General features: G+C 37.1%; 1 protein-coding gene across 2 annotated transcripts in view; it reads right to left on the reverse strand.

Annotated features, from left to right (window-relative positions):
- EVI5 (ecotropic viral integration site 5) overlaps positions 1-22,004 on the reverse strand; it is a 66,818-nt gene that overhangs the window by 41,842 nt on the left and 2,972 nt on the right. The window contains exons 2-12 of one of the 2 annotated variants that reach the window (XM_009872283.1): positions 19,096-19,285; positions 16,103-16,327; positions 15,025-15,099; positions 14,216-14,341; positions 13,247-13,390; positions 12,285-12,374; positions 12,078-12,175; positions 10,612-10,672; positions 8,515-8,568; positions 6,079-6,111; positions 5,380-5,526 (exon numbers count right to left, since the gene is read on the reverse strand). In XM_009872283.1, coding sequence (XP_009870585.1) covers positions 5,380-5,526; positions 6,079-6,111; positions 8,515-8,568; positions 10,612-10,672; positions 12,078-12,175; positions 12,285-12,374; positions 13,247-13,390; positions 14,216-14,341; positions 15,025-15,099; positions 16,103-16,327; positions 19,096-19,285 — 1,243 coding nt within the window. The remainder of the gene's footprint in view (positions 1-5,379; positions 5,527-6,078; positions 6,112-8,514; positions 8,569-10,611; positions 10,673-12,077; positions 12,176-12,284; positions 12,375-13,246; positions 13,391-14,215; positions 14,342-15,024; positions 15,100-16,102; positions 16,328-19,095; positions 19,286-22,004) is intronic. The other variant, XM_009872284.1, reaches the window with a different exon arrangement.

A 22,004-nucleotide genomic window follows, 5' to 3' on the forward strand; every position in this document is an offset into this window, starting at 1 on the left:
TAGGCAGCCTTTAGTGTCACTGAGACTATCCATTTAAGCACTCATCCTACTTAACTATGCACTGAAACACACGTAGAACACAATGTACAAAGACCATAGTATATTTAATATTAAATTTTCCCTTATACAAATTTAATTCATGCTATTTTCAACCCACATAGCATCTTTGCCTCAGCAAGCAGTGGAGGCAGCCCTGATTTGAGAGTTAAGGAGAGGATGAGTGGGCAATGCTGATGCATTTCTACAACCACTTCAAATGATAACTGAGCACGAGTAGCGTATGTAACAACATGCAGATGCTCCCTCTTATTCCCTGGCTGTTTGTGCAAGCTCATCAGATGTTACACACAGCAACCTAAATGGACTCTGCATTTCTTGTTCCAGATTCTGCATGAATGTGGTGGGCTTTCCTCACATAAGAAGTCCTCTTCCCAGGACACTGAGAGGAAACAGCAGTTCCAAGAGCTGAATACATCCTGATTTTGCAATGATTTGTAAGTGTACTCTAAAGAGTTTTAGACTACAAAAATCTAACTGATGTCTGTTAAATAATAAGTAATGGAGAGTGTAAGAAAAGTTACTTATCCCATGTCAGGTATAAGTCATGCCTTCTTTAAATCTGTCTTTAGATCTCGCCTGTCTAAGGAATATGTTAGGAGTACTTAACTATTTAGCCACAGCAAACTTTAAATCAAGTCTTGACAGACTGGCAAAAAAATACAGCAAAGCTGAAAATACAAAAAAAAAAAAAAATTCATAAATTCAAAGCTGTGATTTTTGCTCCTTAAAAAAAATCCAGACAATTTTGATAATTTAGTATATAAAGGCAAGACAAGCTCATAGTCAAACTAAGACTGACTTCTTTTGCACAAAAAGAACAAACCTGCTTTTATGTATTTGCCTTAAGCCTTAGAATTTGTGATAAAAACCACAACATGAATCCAGATTTCCAGGCATCAGCCAAACATTTTAAGCACAGTAACACTGTTTCTTGGCTGTGTTGAAAAGATATCTGTAACATAAAGCATTAAAATGTAGTTCTACAGCAATTTACGTCTCAGAGACAGAAGTCCTTGCTTAGCTTCACAACTGGATTTATTTTCCCCAAAATTTTCCTTAAGAATCTCAGAAACAGTAAAATCTCAGAGACTGACACAACTACTTATAATATTGACAGGTTATTTCATATAGTTACAGAAGCTTTTCCAGTACTCTATACTGAAGAGCAATGAACACATTGTTCAGCAGCTGTCCAGCTAACTTTGTTTACATATTTAAGCACTAACTATAGTACTTTGCTAAATACAGTATTTTTATTTGGGGGGGGGGTGTGTTTGCAAATCAGAATATAATATAAAAAAAAAATGTAAAGTGTCAAATAAAGCGAAGGCTTCCATAAGGTTGCCACACCCATTTACAAGCACATACTCCCTTATCAACTGTTATGGTCTTCAGTCACTTTAACATGAGTTCCAGAAAAGAAACTACGCATTATGCAGTTGCTGTAACAATAACCAAATACATTCCTGTAAGTTACCTTATTGCAAAATGCATATCCTTCCATCTGAATGTTTAGTCAGTTAAAATTCTATCTTCACGTAATACACTTGAAGAGCCTTAAAAATAAGATGTGAAGCAATTTGAGCTTGAACTGCCTTTCATTTCTCATATTCAGTTTTCAAACATTCAGACTGATGAACTGGGTAATCACTAAAAATTAGAGTATCACTGGGAGAGACTGTGATTTGTGTTCTGGAAATATACTTAACCGACAGAAATCATTAGATTATTCGGTTTTATACATTCAGCAGAAGCTACATTTTTCCTTTAGGAATAACAGAATAAAAACATCAGAGGAAAAAAAAAATACTAAAAAAAAAAAAGACTTCACATAATTATCAGGAATAAATTAAAACAGGCTAATTACCCTTACCCCTAACTCCTCAAATATCATCACTCTTAGCATGCCTCAAAAGAAAACCTCTATTTCGCTGAAGTCAAGCACAACTTCCTCTATGCAGTTCTTGATTTACTAGCAGAATGAGGAAGAAACCACCTTCCTCTTAATCTTTTGGTTACTCACCACACATCTAGAGGCCTTGGGCAAGTTTCTATATTTAAAGATTAGACATGCCAAAAAACAGATCAGTACCATTCAGGCAAACGTTTAGGTAGCTGAAGGCACTGAACTCCAAGAGCATTTCAGAATATTGTTAGCTTTACAATTATCTTTTCTAGTTATCAAAAAAAGAAGTACAGGTTATATACAGTGACTTTAAAAACTTTACACTGACAGAGTTGCTCTCTACTAAACATGTAAAAGTTTGCATCAAAAGTAAGATGTGAAGTCTCCATCTCAAACCTTATTATTTTTTAACTTCCTATTCCCCTTAAATATATTCAGAAATATGTAGAATATATTTGATGACATTTAATATGTGATCTATTAAATGATTATTAGTACTATTTGCAGGTAATCTGGGAGAAGTACTATAGCAGAACTTCCTTTCACTAAGAAACAACGGTAAGAAAAATCTCTGTAATGAGACTCAACACCTTGCACTAAAGTTCTTCTGGTTCAACTAAAAACTCCCTATAAATATTCTGGCACGGGAAAAGTTACAGTTGTGTGTAATCTGGGCTTCTGGTGTCGGACTTCAGTAAAACAAAGACTCCACTACCCATCTCTATATTCAGCCTTACAAGGAAGTGCTGCACTACAGAACTTCACACACACACATCCTGTAAGCACTTTGAATACTTACCTTTAAGCCATCCAACCTGTGCTATCAAATCTCACAGAATAAATAGAATAAACTCAGACAATATTTAAATAGGAATGAATATCCTTTCTACAAAGGGTATGTTATCCCTTCTTAGAAATACTAAGGTTTAGATAATATTATTGCTACCAACAAAAAAACAAACAAAAAACCTCCTACTTTTATTTCTCATGCCTCATGATTTACAAGTGGGTTGTGTTTTGTTTTTCTTAATCCCATAGAGTCAGCCACAAGTAGCCTTAGGCAGTTCTTTTCATACACTCCTATTCAAAAATTCACAACCAAAGTTCACAGTTTCTATCACTGTGAAACAGACAACTCAAGATTGGAAATAATGTAGATTATAAAATATGTAGGATAGATGCTGTACATTTAAATAAGTACAGATAAATCATGTAGCCATTTATAAGTCTACTCTGTAATCATTTTTGCTAATCATACACAAAAGACTGAAATAATTGGAAGAAAAAAACCAACATTAAAACAAATATTTGTAATACAATATAGAACAAGAGTGTGGCCAAAAGGAGTATGACCAAAAGCAAAATTACTGGCACTGGGAAGCAGCAAAAAGATTTAACGGCGCACTCCGAAGTGAAAAGCTGAAATGTGACAGGCTCTCGGAGTCCCGGCTGGCAGCGACCTCAGTGCTGACATTCGCGGCTCCGATTCCAAGGCCTGAGCTGCTCAGTGCCAGCCCCCACTGGCTCAGCAGGACCCAGGAAGCACTCACCGAAACCACCTCAACATTTTCACCACTGGTCTAAGTTAATTCAGCCAGTCCTCACAGCCACAGCGCTATTCCTTACGCTTCAAGATTAGTCAGCTACTGGGCACAAATCCGTCCGTAACCACATGGATTTACAGCCTCAGTTCCACACACGGTCAGACTATTTCCTTTACTCACGTTCACACTTAAGTGGAGGAAAATAAGGCTGCAAGCGTGCAGGGTAGGAAGTGTAGCTCTCGAATTTTAACTGCCCATTCTCACATTTTATTTACTGTCCATTCCCACAGTACCTGTCCAATCTTCTGCCCTCTCAGCTCCAATCCCATCAATAGTGCATTCCACAGTTCACTAGTTTTGCTCAGGACCAGTTCCCATGTCTAGCCAACCTGCCAGGCTTCCCCACCACTGCTGCTTAATAAGGTCCCCAGTATAATTAAAAGCATTAGCTTTAGAAGTTGTATTACCCATCAATCAACTAACAGATAAATGCAGCATTTTAGTCTCTTAACTTCGAATTCAGTACATCTAGGTAACATGGACACCTCCAAAAACATTCCAAAAGCACATGTGCTGCTGTCACTAGATAGTAAACAGCTGGCCACCCAAGGCTGTAAACATTTCTCATTTTCTTTTCACCTGTAAGATTACAACAAACCTATATTTTGGAAAGCATCGCTAGAACATCTCCATCTTCCTCATCATAATTTCTTCAGGGTTTTTTTACCCCCTAAAGAAATTGCTGCTTTTCGATGAGTAACAGCTCATTAACTCCTTGCAACTATTCTAAAAGATGTACCTTTTTTATACTGAAATGCATTAAACAGATATAATAGACTAGTTCTATAATGTTGCATTTATTTCTTTTCAGTCTAATGATAAATTTCATCTCCACCATCCAAGACAAGGTGCAAGTAGCTGCAGAGCTTTCATGGTAGATGTGTACAACAAATTGCTATATTGCCTGTAAGGGACCTTGGTAAGCAGCTGCAGCATGCTGTAGTTCTAAAGAGTTGTACTTCATGCACCTGAAATTGCCAGGGCTTCACACAAGTACTTGGATACTACTTAAATTAACATGAGCGTATTTGCATCAGCATTGCTACTGCACAGTTCATTCAGCAAGTGAAGACTGCCAACACTGCTTCCCTCCTTCTCTCAAGAGAAGACTCTCTAAGTGGCTTACAGAAAGTTTCACAGCAATAGTTTGAAATCTTGCACATTATACTACCTAAAGCACACAATATATACACACACAGTACTACATACAGCTGCTAAAAGTTATTTTCCTATTCTGTGTGAATATAAACCCACACCTTTTGGTAAAGTCCTGTAGCTCCAAACTCAGCAATAATACTCTTCTACCTTTGCAAGCAGCAAATTTAAGCATACTAGGGGGAAAAAGTTAAAAAAAAAGGTATGCAGAAGAAATGTTAACATGGAAGAGACTGACTTAAATAAGAAGCTAGGTAAAGGCATTGTGAAACAACTCTCAGACTTGAGTATTCGGAGTGACACAATTTGCAACAGCTAGATTCTTAGGACTAGGACCTACCAAAGGTTTTGTGTGTGGTTTTTTGTTAGTATTTCATTGGTAGTGGTGTGGTTTGGGGTTGTTGAGTTTTTGTCTCAGCATATTTTGTCACATTTTGGGGATGTTTTTCAACTAACAGCTTACATCTATTCAAGGTTATGAATCTCATCTATCAGTAAGAACAGCCCAAAATATCACTCTGTCCAATCTGTAATTTTAAGAATGCAAATCACAATGAACAAGCATTCACAAGGACAGCACAGAGACCATGTCATGATGAGGAAAAATAAAACACGAGTGAAAAAGATGAGATGATGTGCTGCCAGAGTGCTTACCCATTGCTGCTGCTGTTGGAGCTCCCTGATGGTATTCTCAGCTTGCTCCAGCTTAGTATTGGCCTCATCACTCTGCTGTTTGATGGTGGCCAGCTCCCGTTTTATGAGGTAGTTTTCCTCAGCCTCCTGGGCCCTTGTCACTTGTCCCTTAGGACATAATTTATTTTTTAAGCAATTGAGGACAAATCCAAGAAAGATTGTCTTTGTGATGCTTAGCTGCTTATCTCATCAGATTGGTTTTGCAAACAGCATAGAGTACAATTGGCAGAAATTTTAGGACAAGGTAGTACCAAACAGCTGCTTTAGTAGTTTATTAAAAAGTCCAGCATCCATTTAGCAAGCACAATTGTGTACTTGCATTCAATAAAATTCCTTTCATGCAATATTACTCAGTCGTACATGCATAGATTTAAGTTCACAATATTCAATTTCAGTGTTAATACAGTGTCACAGAATCCATTTCTCATAGGAATTCGTACCAAAAAATTACACTAGGTTAGGACAATTATTATAACGTGCAGGTATTTGGTTTATATATTTAGTAAATTAAATTAAACAAGTTTCTAGCAAGAGATTAGCTCTCTATTTATTCCAAATCAGCGAAGCAGGTATAGAGTACAGCATGCAAATACGCATGCATTAAAGCAGTTTGGGGTATTTTGAGAGTAGGAAGGGAGTTCATACAGTAAAAGACTATACCTGTATCAATCTATCTGCCAAGGAAGCACTTTCCTACAAAGGAAAAATTCAGAAAGGAATAAGGACAAGAAAAAACAAAGGGATGATAATAGGGACAAAAAAGAGAAGAGCGGAGAGAAAAAAAATGCCCAAATTCTACCCATTTTCTGTACAAACTCTTTTTGCAAAATTAACAAATCTTCATATAAATTAGGGCAACTTAGCCTGAAAGTCCCAGGAAGCAGCCTTTTCCGCAGCAGATTTAACATAGCCCATCTTTGATACAAGAAGGTCTCAAAGCCAGATTTCTGTAACACTTAAAATTCATCTGCAGAATACTGGTTATTTTTATCTGGATGGCTTGCTTCCCTAATTAACAAAAGTTACTGATATATTAACTCATAAAATCTAGTAGATAGATGCAGGACATGGTCTACGGTCCATCCACAACATAAAAGGCAGGCACAATTTGAGCACAAAGGAAACTCCACTAAGCGCCAAGGCATTCATGCAGAACTAACGCTTCCAAAAAGATGAGGCAGGAAAGTTAAATGATGCAAACTGACAGACACGAGTAGAAAATTTCAACTATGACAGCTAATAATTTGTCTTAGTGAACTCTTGCAGTAACTCAATTGAGCAGTTGGTAGATTCTCTTCCCTTGCCAAAGTTTTGCAAGAAAAAATTTTCATTTATGCACTGACAAGCACTACATTCTTCCTCCCCAGCTGCACATTTAATTAATTTCTACTCTATCGCCCTTGCAATCACTCTATTTTTGCAGATTCTAGCACATTACTCACAGACCATCTTTGTCCTTGGAACCTCTATTACAAGTAAAGTCCAAACTGCTTGATGAAAGCTATTACTTCGAAGTTAGGGTAAGATGTTTGTCATTAAAGTACAGTAAGGGAATCACAACTAAATCATATAGGTGAAGATGAGAAAAAAGTATTTTAAAATAAAAAAGAGTTTCCAATGGAAGAACTAAATGTGTTTATTCACACTTTACGATCCGTTTTTCAGATGCTGTGATGACACTGATCTTCAGAAATTCTTATTCATAGATAATATCTTCCCACTTTGAAACGTTCTCATTCCAGTCAGAATGTGATATTCTGAAAGTGAATTCTGAAATTTCAAGTACACAACTTGCAAAATCACTAGTGTCTGGCAGTTCATCATGGACTTCCTAATTTAAAAAAGTCTGATTTCAGACCTCTGCAAGTTAAGTACAAAACAGGGATATTTACTATTCTATATTAGCCAAGAACATTGAAGTGATTCATTATAGCTTCAAATTTCTTAAAGAGTCTGCTCTTTCCAGTTAATTTTATCTACGCTTCAATATTAGAAACAAAGGTGTTTATAAAATTGTATTTTTTATCACATCTTTCATAATATATCTTCATTATTTGCATTTTTCCAAACTAAATTCAGAAATCAATTAATTAGAATTTGACATAGATAGACTGTTATTCCATGAAACTAATGTATTTAACATGTGAAGTGTGACATCTTTCAATTTTGTCCCTCTAAAAGGAATCTTCACCATTTTCTTCCCTGTGAAACACGAACAGCAGTAAACAACTCACAAGAGCATTCCATTTCATTTCCTGAAAGGCAGTTGCTACTCATGGTTAAGATGGACAAGAACGTTCTCATGTGAGAGCAGACCAGCTCAGACGCCATCCGCTACACGAAGGCGCGATACCACAATATAGGAAAGGCCACTGGAGAACAACGCCTGCCCGATGGCAACGTATCCACAGTGACTACGCATACTTTTGGAGTTATATCCCATTACAAAGAAGCCTATCAAAACTACTCCAGACTAAATCTGTGAGAAATGAACCTTAAATATTCTCTTCCCACCCATGTACCCAAAATTACTACAAAAAAATCAAAAGTGTGTAAAACAAACTAATGGCAGCAAACTTCCTGTACCGAATGTGAATGCTGCAACAACACCCTCTACTGCTGTACTGGCTAGCGATGAAGTAATCTGCTTTCATCTCTATCTCTCTTTGGTCTTTGGTGGGTCTGTCATTTTGCTCCTACGTAAAAACCCCCAGCAACTTCAGATTGTCAAAACCGAGGGTTCTCTCACAACCACCTCTTTTCCACTCAAGCAGTCCACTATTTCACGTGGTCTTCCAGACTTTGAACAGATGCTTCTAATTCAGAAAGAAAACAGTACAACAAAAGTTGGGTATGTCAAAATGTTTGATTTCATATTCACTCAAAGCCAAACACAACATCCTTAAACATGTAAAAACACTGACCCTAACTGCTTTATTACTGCCATGCTATTTGGCTAAGCACTGTTAGTAAATACCACAGATTCGCAGTAAAACCAGTAAGCTATAATTCTGAGGTTTCCATTTCATATAATAATTTTACCATCAACTAAAATATAAATTTTAACATAGTGAATCTAATCACCAACATACTTACTTTTTCTAACGTTTCAATGCGCTGTTTTAGGAGTCTATTTTCAGTCCGCAGTCTCTGTAAGGCAAACAGATCAGAATTGTATTTCTCAATTTTAAATCTGATAATAGCCAAGCAAACTAACAACACTTTTATCTCGTCACATCAATATGAACACATATTCATATTCACATACATATTCACATCAATATGAATACATACTGCTTGGGTAAGAGGCAGACTCAATCTGCCTCTTTTACCATCTCACTAAAATAGCAGAGCTTCTTAGCAGAAGGGAGTAAGTCAGAAATGGTTTATATAAGGTCCCAAGGCAGGGCCTAGAAACAGACAGCTTTGGGTTGTTTCATTGGGATGGGGTTTTCTGTTTGCTTGTTTGTTTTCAGGGTGTTTGATGGCAGGGTTTTTGTGGGGCAGAAGAGAGTGAAAGCAGCAAAGGATTTGAAATTGTTAGAAAATGAAGTTACAGTTGTCTTTCAAATTATTTTATTCTGTCCTATTCTGCAGAGCGCTGTCATTTGAGTCTTGCAAATCTTCTGATTTGAGACACCATTACAGCAAGTTCTAATGCTGCTGACTGCCTCACTGCCTGCCACGACAACAACAAGCTGCTTGAAAAAGCCTGGAACACCCTTGTGCTCCCAGGTGCACATCACCAAATTTTTCTGAAGAACCAATGCCTCAGAAACTGATATTGAAAAGGCAAAATGACTAGCAGTGCACAGGAAGGAAAGCTGCACCTTACTCCCTCTACTAAACTTTATATACTACATTTGCCCATAATTTCTCCCACTGCCTTTTCTCATGGAGCTGGATAAAAATATGACACAAGGAAGCAAATCCAATCACCATGCTGTGGGGGGGGGAAAAAGTGAAAAAGGGGGAAAAAAAGCAGCAAAATCCTATTTATGTCACAAAGGCAAAAAGATGCAGTGATTAAGTACACATAAGAAGCAGATCAGTTAGTAAAATCTAAAAAATTGCACTTGCAAGGTCTTTTCTTTTTTTTTTTTAACATAATGTAACAATTGCAGAAGATCCAAAAGAAAAAGTGACTGCAGACAGAAGACACTCAATCTTGGGCCCAATGCATGAGAAAAACCAAGATCTCAAAATCAATGATAAACCACTCAAGTGCATTCTGATAAACTCTGTCTTAACACGTATCTTACAAACCTCCTGTGCACAAATCCTACACCTAAATCACCATACTGTGGAGTCTCCTTCTCTGAAGACATTCAAACCCCACCTGGACGTGTTCCTGTTTGACTTCCTCTAGGTGATCCTGCTCTGGCAGGGAGGTTGGACTAGATGATCTTTCGAGGTCCCTTCCAACCCCTGACATTCTGTGATTCTGTGATATTTGAGTATATCTGGGATGCTATGTGCTGTTCTGAGCTCCCTGGTTCAAGAAGGGCAGGAAACTGCTGGACAGGGTAGAGAAAAGGGCTACAAAGCTGATTAGGGCACTAGAACATCTCTTTTATGAGGAAAAGCTGAAGGACTTGGGGCTTCTTAGTCTGGAGAAGACTGAAGGGGAGGGTGTCAGGAGGACAGGGCCAGCCTTTTTTCATTGGTGCCCAGTGAGAGGACAAGAGGTAGTCAGCACAAACTTGACTGTAGGAAGTTCTGTCTGAACATGAGGAGGAACTTCTTTACTCTGAGGGGAGCAGAGCACTGGAACAGGCTGCCCAGAGAGGTAGTAGAGCCTTCATTTCTGGAGACATTTGAAACCTGCCTGGATGCCATCCCGTGCAGCCCGCTCTAGGTGAATCTGCTCTGGCAGGAGGGTTGGACTAGATGATCTCCAGAGGTCCCTTCCAACCTCTAACATCCTATGATTCTGTGATATTTAGAAGGTCTGATATATCAGGCTTCAGTCAGCAGAAAATAATGTAAATTAAGTACAACAGGTCTCCAAACATTTTTCTTTAAATATCCACCAGAAGTCTCAATAATTTCACATTTGAACAGACATCCCAAACACAACAGCTGAAAGAATTTGGGGACCTCAATTACATGTCCTGCTACATAGATAGATCAAACATACAACATCGCATCTAGGAATTAAAATAATCCATAAATTTGTTGAGGCTCTCTTACTTTAATTTCAACTTGTTCTTCCATTTCTTTTGTCTTTATTGTAGTGTATTCCTTTTCTAACCTAAAAATCATAAATAGCAAATGATAATTAGAAAACTGCAGATAACTTACTTGGTGGTGGCAATACCTAACAAACAACAGTACAACAGAGATACAGATTATTGATATTTCCACTAAGTGACCACTTGAAAGGCACTCCTACAAATATTTAGACTGGACATTAAATTTAAATACAGAGACTTCTATAGATACAAACAGACTCTGAATCAGCACTCTGTAGAGCAGATGCTTGCCTGTGTACATTTACAGGGATTTGGAGCTACTCTGTAATACTCAATCTAATAATGCATAATCAATTCAATAGATTCAGAAAAAAAAAAACCAACACACAAAAACACAACAAAAAAAACAACAGGGCTTGGAGAGCCTGAAAGACAGAAAGATGCAAAGAAATTTGAGACAAGTATCTTACACATATGAAACAATTCTGGCCCCTCTCCACAAACTACAAAATTGTCTCAACTGGAAAAGGTGGCAACAAGGAAAAAACAAACAATGCCTCTACAGAAGGCAACCAAGGAGGTCTAGACTTGGAATGTTTTTCTCTGCTGTTCAGAGAAAATTTTTTTTTCTGAAAGCTTTGTTACTATTTCCGTTCTATTGAAGAATGCTCACTCTACCTCACTGACCACAGACCGCTGACAGAAGGATTGGCAAATACAACTTGAAAGACCCTAGCAGAATCTGCAGTGCAACAGAGAACGTACATTACAACCAACTCAAAAAAAATCACCAAACTTAACCCTGGAAAAGTAGAGTATGTGTAGCTTGGCTTATCAAAACATAGTTTACCAAAGGTCGAAGAGGGAAGACATGCAACTAACTTTAAAGAAAAAAAAGAAGTATTATGCTCAGGGTTTCAAACCCCAAATGAAAGTTACTTTACAATTATCAATGGTATTAGAAAGTTTCATCAAATTATATTTTAAACAGCACTAATCTTCACCATACATGGACCTTTTAGCACTGTGAATACTCTTCCAGTTCCTGGGAATTTAGGTCAGATCATAAAGTTTAGCCTCCTCTCCCTTATTCACCCTCAAAAAAAACCCCACAACAACCCTCTTCCCCAAAAAACCACCCCCACACTGCTTTTTCTATTCAGATCCTCTTTACAGAAATGTTTTTAAGTCCCCATAACTTGCAGCATTCTTCAAAAGCTTTTTAGGTTGTTTTGATAAAAGAGACTAAGTTTTACTGTATTTCTGAAAAAAAAAAACAGCAAACACTGCTTTAGAAGTATTTTCTTGCAGACAGAATTTCAGTTTTAACTGTTTGAAGTATAAACCACCAAAAAAGTAAAGATGGAAAATTCAAAATGAAATATTGAATAACTAGTTTTAAAGATAAACAAACAGTAGCTCTTAGCAACAGTGTAATCTATTTTTTCAAAACGTTATACCTACTTTTTCATCTTTTTTGCATTGTATTTGACTTGGTAAGATGCTTGAATTAATTTGTCTGGACCACTGTCAAACTGATGTGGAATGACCTTTTGAAAGTGCTAAAAGCAATCAGAGCACAAGATTACATATCATTAATAGCTGCAAAGAAAGACACACACACATTACACATTTCAGATATCTCTTACAATTATTATAACCTTAATTTACCTGTAACATTCCTTCCATGTCAAGTTGCAGTAATTCTGCTTGGTTCATCTGAAGTACTGCTAAACCTACTCGAAATACTATCTCTAAACCCTAAAAACAAAGTTAAGAAATATCCAACAATTATTCATAGCATTATCAACAGTGCAGAGTGATTCTATTATCTGCTAATGTTTGAAATCTCACCCACTTTCTCAAACAAGCAAAAGGGATATCGAAAAATCTCTCAAATTTATTCTGCATTTCTTATCTTGTCTCAAAGACAAGTAGGCTGTCTGTCTGTCCTGATGCCAGACACTCTCCCTCAGAGAGTCTAGTGCTGAGGTAAAAACTCCTGAGTGACAGATGTTCTCTGTGTCAGCTTTATCAAACATTTTATATTTATGTAGTACAAAAACCCCAAACAGGTACTTCTCAGAAAAAGCCATTTTGATTTCAGTACAATGCAGTTCAACTATTTAAAACCGACAAAAGGGAATGTCTCACTCATATATACTATTCTTTGACATCCTTGAGTGTAAGCTGAAAGGATGCACCTTTAACTTACTATTTTCTAAAAGACAACGGCAGAGAAAGAGCATAAATGTATGATAAGTTTTGGTTTGTTACCAGTTACAACCACACAAAGCTCTAGTCTTAAGCACAATTCTAGTGTCTTTGTGACAGTGACAGTAATTCCAGAAACTTCTTTGGCTACTGTTTGTCATCTGTACAATAAAAGATGCCAAAACTGCCTCTTCTTAACCTGTGTATCCCCACAGTAACTTCGTCCTGAAAGCACAGGTACTTCTGCCCCAAACTTGCTTAAATACGGAGAACCTGATGTCCCAGTGCTACTGCAGTAGCTACTGCATTGCAGCCAGAAGTGACAGGTTTGCCCATCAAAATGGGATTGAAACCACTACCTAAATAACTGCTTTCAACAGCTACTCTTGAAATAGAACATATGAGTATTGAATACTTACCTCAGACATAAAGATATCAAATACTCTTGTTGCAATCGGTAGTGGAAAAGTTGTAAGGAATATAGTTAAAAACCATGATGACGCATACATAGAAGTGTGGAAACTTTGAGACTGAAAGTGCACATAAAGCTCTGGAAGATGCTCCTGGAAAAGGCAGACAAAAAAATACATGTGTTAAGCGTCTGCTGGAAGTTTTAGTGTATCCATGTTTGTGACAGATTTTGAATAAAAGAAAATGATTCATGTTTAGTACAGACACCAGCTTTGTAACACTGGACTGCAAAGATATTACTCATCATTATGAAGAACAATGTAACAGAAGTCCCAGTATAGAATGCACTGCAGCACTTCTACCCTGCAAAGCACAGATAACTTAAAAAACCAAAACAAAACAATCTTCCTGATTTTAATAGGAAGTCACAAGCTTGTAAATCCCTAAATCACATCCAGAGTAGGCTACAGAAAAAGATCTGGAAAGATTTAGGGTACAGCCAGAGACCTGTCTCATGTGCTAAGTAACAACCCACCCCTGATCATCATGTTAGGAACTGTATCACAAAACACAAACCTATTTGTCTCCACCTTTCTGACCAGAAAGAAAGCGTTCTGTGTCCCAAATCTGAACGTGATTTTAATTCTACATAAGAGTATCTCCCAGTCTCCACCTTCTAAAATAGCTATAAATGGACTACAAAGACACTGACTTTCAGAATCTTCAGTCCAAAGAGACATTCATATCCTTACGCTGTAGCAACACAAATCCTCATGCTTCAGTGTTTAAAGCCCATCACCATCTGCCAAGGTTAAAGGAGACCACAGAGCCGTGTGCATTTACTTCTGAAGTTCTGAAACCAGCTACTGCCAGGAGACCAGCCTATTAGCCAACAGACGTGCCTGCTCTTGAACTGCAATTCCCAAGTTCCTTACAAATAGTTACTGAAGAGAAAGTTTGATAGATTTTGTATATACCTGTATCATGCATTCAAACTGGTACATACAGAGGCCCAGTTCAGCCATGCTTGGTTTAAAGAGTTCTCTTAGTCTGTAATCTTGCATTAATTTAACAAACACACAGAATGCCTCTTCTTCTGGCATCTACATTAAAAATAAAAAAGCACAGTAAAAACTCTAGACCCATGTAAAGATATATCATAGCAAATATCTGGGAAGACTTTGGGGGGGGTTGTGTGTACACATGGCGGTTTGGGTTTGTTTCAGGGTATTTTGGGGGGGGTGGTGGTGGTGTTTGGTTGGTGGTTGTTTTTTTAAGGTATTTATAACCAATTGCTCTAATGAACTTTTGTATATATTGAATTCTATCAAGTGACTTTTAAACTGAAATGGAGTTCTGCAAGTTTCTTATAATATACTCTACTTTGTAATAAACCAAAAGGTGTATTACAAAGGCAGGTTTAAGATTATCAGATCAACTGTGAAGTTCCATTTGGACTCTGAGGAGATTCTGTGTAATAGAATTGAAACGAGAAGTTTGTTAATAGTTGATACAACATTCCCCAAAACAGCCTGCAAGTCTGTAGTCTTACACTTATTTCTCAGAGCTAAGGTATTTTCCCACTCAAAGATACTGTCTTCATAGCACATAGAACCACAGAAAATAAAACCCATTTGATTTGCAGAATAAACAGCTGCCCTTGAAAATTCCATCGTAACAAAACGATGAAGGAAAACTATTGTAAAAATTCTCAGTAAACCCCCACAATATATATGCATTCTAGGAGGGACTGAAAAGATTCACGTATTTTTAATATCGTGTTTACCTGCATAAGCAGTAATCCAACTATAAAAGCACTTCCTTGACAGTATCCAACCTCACGATCCACCAAAGAATAAGCCTGGGAAATAAAGTTTTAAGACTCTCAACAATTAAAACTTCATTATCAATAAAAGGTAATCATAGTTCTTGCTATTATTTTGCTAATAACTTACTCTTCCTCTCCCAAATCCAGCAAGGACAAACATTCTGTTCAGAAGTTTTAGTTATATTCTAGTTGCTACCCTGCTGCTACAAAGCACTACAAACTCTGCTTTCTGATAGCCTACAAAACTAAGGCATACCTAAAAATAACATATAAAGTTTTCAACTACAAGAATCTGCCAAAAAGATAAGAGACAGCTGGCACACAAACCGCACAAGGTTACTACTTTTATAGGAGATAGACTAGACAGAAACAACAGTTTTTTCAGAAAAATTGTGTGCTGCAGTTTTATTTACAGATCTCCATGCATGTTGCATCTCCATGTCAGAGTTATAGGGATCACTATGATTCGGAAACCTACCATCCTTTCTGTTGAAACTATGTTGCATGGCAAAGTCTGTCTTTCAAAATTTAAGCTCTAGTACAATGAACAATGCAAACTTCCTTTTGGGGTGGCATTCTCATTTTGTGCTTGGGCACTGCAGCAACTGCCCATTGGCTTGTACCTACTGTTTGCTCCTACCACTTGCAGGTCCAGAAACAAGTGAAAACTGAATGCTAGTTCTGATCTACAATGTTCTTGTCTTGGCCAATGATGTTTACTTTACTTCATGGCACACTTTATTCCATTATACTATTAGCAGGTAGCATGTGACCGTTTTAAAGCAAACTTTCTAAGAGATTAAAAAAACCCAACTTACTGAGTAAAACCATTAACTACAGGAATGCCATACTGAAAAGTTATCTTTGAAACTGCAATGTAATTTTGTTAAACCATTCCAGTGTCAAGTAAAGTAAGTTTAAAAACAATTAAACACATGAAACTGATGTAAATTCACTATATACAAGGCAAATTATTTTCCAAACATTTGTGTATATTCTTGCTAACGTATTTTCAAGGGCTGAAATACTGACTTACCTTCATTACATTGAACAAGACCTCCTGCCCAAGGCTGTCTTTTTCTTTAAAAAAATCATGTTCAGGATATGTTCTAGCAATGTCCCTTCTTATTAATTTCTCACAAGGAGATGTCATTTTCAAAAGCTCGGAATACTGATCTTTAATTGGCATGCTTTGAGCACTGCATAGAAGTTGCCAAACAATTGCTCTGAAATGATGAGGTATCCCTTTTCGAACAAGCTCCTAAAGCACAAAAAAGACAAATTCATTTATATGCCCTGCAAATATAAACATAAGCCTAGAGAAGAAAGCTTCAAGAAATTTTCTCAACTTCAGAAAATGTTTACATGGCGTCACAAACCAATCATACAGTTCATCATGTGTAAATCTCAATTTTAGCATGATATATTGTTACCTAACAACAGGAGAGTGAATCATTTTAAACTAGCTAATGACAGTAGTCCCACATTCATAGTAAGCCACTTAAAAAAACCCAAATATTCAAGCAATTCAAATAAGAACAGTATGACTATCAGAAGTCATTTACCAAACTTAAGTTGTGTCTGATTTCTCTGGTGTGCCAGTATTTCCAAGTTCTCTTTTAAGAAAGCATTTAAATGTAGCTTAAGACACTGTACCAAGGAAACATTGTTTGCATTTACCAAATTAATAAAATTTACTTTATCTTCCCTGGGAGTGGGGAAAAAAAAAAATCAGCTTGGCATTATAAAATTCAAACCTTTCCAGATCAATAGATCTAAGAACCCAATAACTGCCTTTTCAGAAAGCGTAAGCAGAAAGTAGTCTTGTTGCTTGATCTGAAAACTGAGAAATAAGCGTGATTCAGGAAGCTGACAGAGTGTCTTAGTGGTACCTACTGCAACTAGGATCAGTCTGACCCAGAAGATTAACTCCTCAAGGGAAGAGGGCTCCTTTAATTTTTTTTTTGTTCCTTAAGAACTGTTATCACATATTCTGTTTCCTGATAATTTCTTTCACTAATATTTATTCTGAAGCCAGATCAGTCTCCTATTCCACAAAGCTGCTTTTTTCTTGTTTGTTCCAAATACTTCTCCTACATCAAATGTTAAGATTAATTAATGCAACAATGATAACTTTTAAAGAGACTTTTGCTTTCAAGCTTTGTTTTTGTTAATCTTGAACTCTACTACAGGAGTTTTGCATCACTGACGTCAATTTTTTAATATCCCTAAGATCTTCTGCCTTCCTCAGAACCATCCTAGTAATGCCACTCTGTCTGTCCCAACTACGGCATCCTGTGGTACTTCCTAAAACTCCAAGACAACAATGCTAACACATCAGCCTCCCACATCTGTCTGCAGCTGTCACTTGTTAACAACTCACTATCCATTTGTAGATCAGTCATCTAAAGTCTCAAGGCCTACTAATAATGAAGCGTTAGCAAGTGGTTTCTTGCTTTAAGTCACCATGCGCCTGCTTGACACAGTAACAGGGTTAATTCCTCCAACATTCCTAAAGGAAGAGCAAGAAAGCACACCTACTAAGCAGCACTAAAACGATGCAATTCCACATAGTGTTACACACACTGAAAGCAGGACTTAAGCCACCCTTCAGAATAAACAGGAAATGAGTTTTGAAGTGAATCAAGAGAGGTAAGGATGGAACATATCACCTATGCAGGAACAAATATACATCTATGCCTAAAATTTAAAATACTTGCCAGATATCTAATAGCTTAAGACCTGTTTTTACAGCCAAGACAAAAAGATACCTATGCTCCTAAAGTCATACCTACTGGCACAATTGGGAAATAGGTATGGATGTTCTGGTATTCCATCATAAATGCAGAATGACACGCTAGGCTGACTTTCCACAAACAAAGCAAAAACAAAAAAATACTGATAATTATTTACCTAGCAAAGGAAATCTCACCAGCAACATAATATTTACCAAAATCGGTTAAATACTTCCCTCCCCCAAAAAGTGATATCGTGATGCTTTAAGATGTTCAAACTAATTCCACCCACCCAGATCTACTTATTTCCACCTCATTTCTCCTTTTTCTTGCCAGGTTCACGTGGCCTTCTGTTCATGGCCTTTTTGGAACACCTTTCCAGAAACTGTTTTCCCTACGCAAGCAGAAAACCTTGAATTAATTTTCTTCCCTTGTTTCCTCTCTCAAGTCATATTCTCTCTTCACAATTGCTTCACTTAAAAGATACTTTACTTTAGCCCATTTTTCTGCCTTCCCACAACCTATTCACATACACACATTTCAAACTGCTCAAAAGACCTTGAAATTTGTATTCCAGACATAAAACTACAGACTAGAGCCAATAAAGAACAAAAGCACAACAGACTTGCTTACGAACAAAAAATCCCATGCTGCTGCACTTGCTGCCTCTGAAATATATACATTCCACTGCCCTAGATGCTTTTTAGTTTGAATTTAACATGTAATTGAATTCCATTTCTGTACATGCCCACAACTACCCCAGACTGGACACGTGCTGGTCAAAGTTTATCCAATCTACCCCAAATTTAGAAACTATGTGCTTTTCTGCTTAAGGTCATCCCTGGGGTAAAAACATTTGGCATTAACAAAAACTTAAACTTATCAGAGCCTCATACAGCAGAATTATCGGCTCTTCTAATAAGAATATTTTTAAAAGTTAGCTGCTCAGTTGGAAAATAATCATAGCATCCAGCTATCAGACGCCCTTAAGTGGGTTTTCAGTAACACCATTTTGGGAACAGGAAGCGAATCTTCCCTGTATTCATGGGAATGTCTCATTAGAGATGGACTAAAAGCTTTAGTATTCAAGCTGTAGTAAATGCATCTGGTTTTCAATAAGAAACATTTGCCAGGCAAAACTGTTACCCAAGTACAGTAACAGTTACATGGGAAGCACTAAGGCTTAGGGATGGAATAGATTCAGCTGGACACTTCTGTCACATACCAGAAGATAAAACAGTATTACTTATATCCCATTACAAATATATCCTAAAAAATAGTGTCTGACTACTACCTTAACTTGCTTTTCTTTCTTTTTCCGTACATCTTCCCATTCATTCACAATCCTCCCCCACAGGATCCATGAGTCTTCTTCAAGATGGCTGAGATTGCTAGAAGCTGATGAACTAGACACCAGAGAAGATCCACTATTTCTTCTTGACCCATTTACTGATCGCAAGGATTTGCTATCCGTTTCCAACAGTCTGCAAAGAAAGCACACAAACCCCAAATTTAACAACTTCTAATCACAGGACCACGCTATTAATTGTTTGTCTAACTCAGTTCTTTCAGCCTCTTCACAAAGAGTGCACCCAGAGGTTCAGTGGAACATTTTCTCCAACATCCATTTGTACTACATTTGAAAAAGAAAACTGGTCAATGTTATGGTTTGAGATCTCAAGTAATTCTGCAGAGAGAACAGACGGCACTGCAGAATTTTAAGAAACAAAAATATCTCATTGTGCATCGACATCATTAAGTGAGACTAAGAAAAGCATTTCTTGGTCTCACGAACTATATCTTAATACATAAAGACATCAAATTAGAGAAAGTACAGAAGCATTGCAAGTCCAACTCCCTTACACATTCATCAACTGGAGATTAATAGCCCTACCAGTGAAAAAGCGTAAGTTTTGTTTTGAGCCAAAGTACCAGCAAGAGGTCTTTGTTCCTAGCAACAATACCCCCACAGCTGTTATGCATTGCACTGTCACAGAGAACAAAAGGAAGTTACATATCCTCAGTGATGGTGTCAAATGTTAAAGACAGTAATCTTAAAGAAAAATATTAGTCTCCTGAAAAATCTACCTAATTACACTTTTTTATTGACAGTGTAAATATAGACAGAATAATTAAAACCCGAAACAATTTTAAAACATCTGACACTTGCTGACAATTGTCCACCAATCAACATGGTGTTTTATAAATGCACGTGAAAACCCTCATCCCTAAAGAATAAGGACCAGACAACAAAAATGGACAGTATAGCTACTGTATGTGTGATTAAAATACGGAACTGAGACACAAGAACCTCCAGGTATCAAGGTAAAGATGTGCAAAGTGCTGGACAGGTTGCTGACGTCCCTGTTAGCTGGTTGCTATGGCCATCAGTTTTTCAAGGAGCTATGGATTCTGGGGAAGAAGACATGCTTTGTTCTCAGCTAGTCCCAGAAGCAGGGGGAATTTCTTAGATCATGTGTTAGGTAAGAGCAAGTATTTAGATTAACTTGAAAACACATTTTGCCATAACACAGGATTCATTTATGCTTTAGCTTCCAAGAATTTCAACACACGTTAAATCAGAGTGATCTGGCTGAATGATTTCTTAATGCACCTGCATCAAAGCTAATCTCCCCCACAACTTCAGCAAGGTCAGGTTAGGTTTTAGATACTTAATAAATTATAACCTGAGTTATAATGTATCTGAGATTGTACAAAAATCTCAGTATACTTAAAATTTTTAAGCTCTCTATTACAACAGACATTTTTATCAGCCTCCCCCATTCCCAGTTTTCACCTACTGGTGTTATAGAAGTTCATGAAAAAAGTCATGAAGAAAACAAGTACAGTCTCTACAGTGGTATAGTCACACCTTCAGGGTAAAGGAAACAAACAAAAAGACCAAAACACAAGCAAGCTTTTTCAAAACCAATTTTAATTTAGTCCATATTAACGGAATGCAGAAAATCTTACTTCTTCCTCAAAACAAGAAAATCTTTTTATAATGTTTATACACCCAGCCTATACTGGTCCATAACAGAAAATTACGGTTTGGAACTCCTCCTCTCAATCTAAAACAGGGCCTAAAGACCAAAATCCAAGTAACTGCAGAGGAAAAACAAGCACAGAATGAACATTACAATTATAAAATCAAGGTTCTAACTAGTCACTTTCAGTTTTCAGAGCTTTCTATCGAAGTTACACTAAGTTTCTTTCATTTGACCTTACCTGGATAAACTCATTGTCCTTAGATTTGAAAACAGGAAGTTCTTTCTACAGTAAGGAGTGAGTTCTAAGGCGTTTAGTCACTGTTTTCTTTCACCTAAAACTTTATAAATGATTTACTAATGCCAAACAGCTGAACCAGGACTCTGGACTGAGCTACCTCACTATTCTGAGGTGACTTTCAATATAACTGTATTACAGAACGCTACAAGATGCGGCTTGATACAATTCAAGTTCTTTCCATCTCTAGCTGTTTAACCAATTCATATTCTCCTTACTGACATAAAGCCAACAAAAAAAACCCCAAAACTGTAAAAATATCTGTCACCAGCAATTCTTCCAGTAAGAAGAAATAAGAATAGTTCCCTGTGTTCAGAGCACAATTCCTTGTAAACAAAATACCACTGTGCTAAACTGCAGATTCAAACTGTTCTGAAACCACAGCGCACCCAGCATAAGAGAATCAAATTTCTCTATTGAAGCATAGCACCTCACAAGAAAAGGTACACTTGATAGGATCACCTCGAATTAGAATTCACACACATGACTAATGTGGGATTGAGTAACAGGTCTGGCTAAACTTAATTAAAACTAGACAAGATTTACTAGCTTATTTACTAAACAGAGAAAGCTGACTTGAAAAAGAAAGCCCAGCGAGCTCACATTCTTCTTGCAACAAGCAAGTTACTCTGACTGCAGGGCTTAATGAGATGACTCTAGATGTAAAGACATTACCCTCCAACACAGATAAGCAGTCCAAAGAACATGTATTACTGCTTTTCAGATAGAAGTTAGTCACTTAGTCAACAGAGCAGAATGCCTCAGATTGAATGCAAATTAGCTTTCTTAAAAGCACTCTAATTCATGTTTTCATTTGCACAGCAAGCACTACATATATTTCACCTTCCAAGGAGATACAATCTCATAAAGCACAAGGAGAGGAGAATGAAGTGATTCTAGAAGCTGCCTTCTATCCTC

The sequence above is a fragment of the Apaloderma vittatum genome, unplaced genomic scaffold (genome assembly GCF_000703405.1).
Source record: "Apaloderma vittatum isolate BGI_N311 unplaced genomic scaffold, ASM70340v1 scaffold30816, whole genome shotgun sequence".
In the NCBI taxonomy this organism is placed as follows: domain Eukaryota; kingdom Metazoa; phylum Chordata; class Aves; order Trogoniformes; family Trogonidae; genus Apaloderma; species Apaloderma vittatum.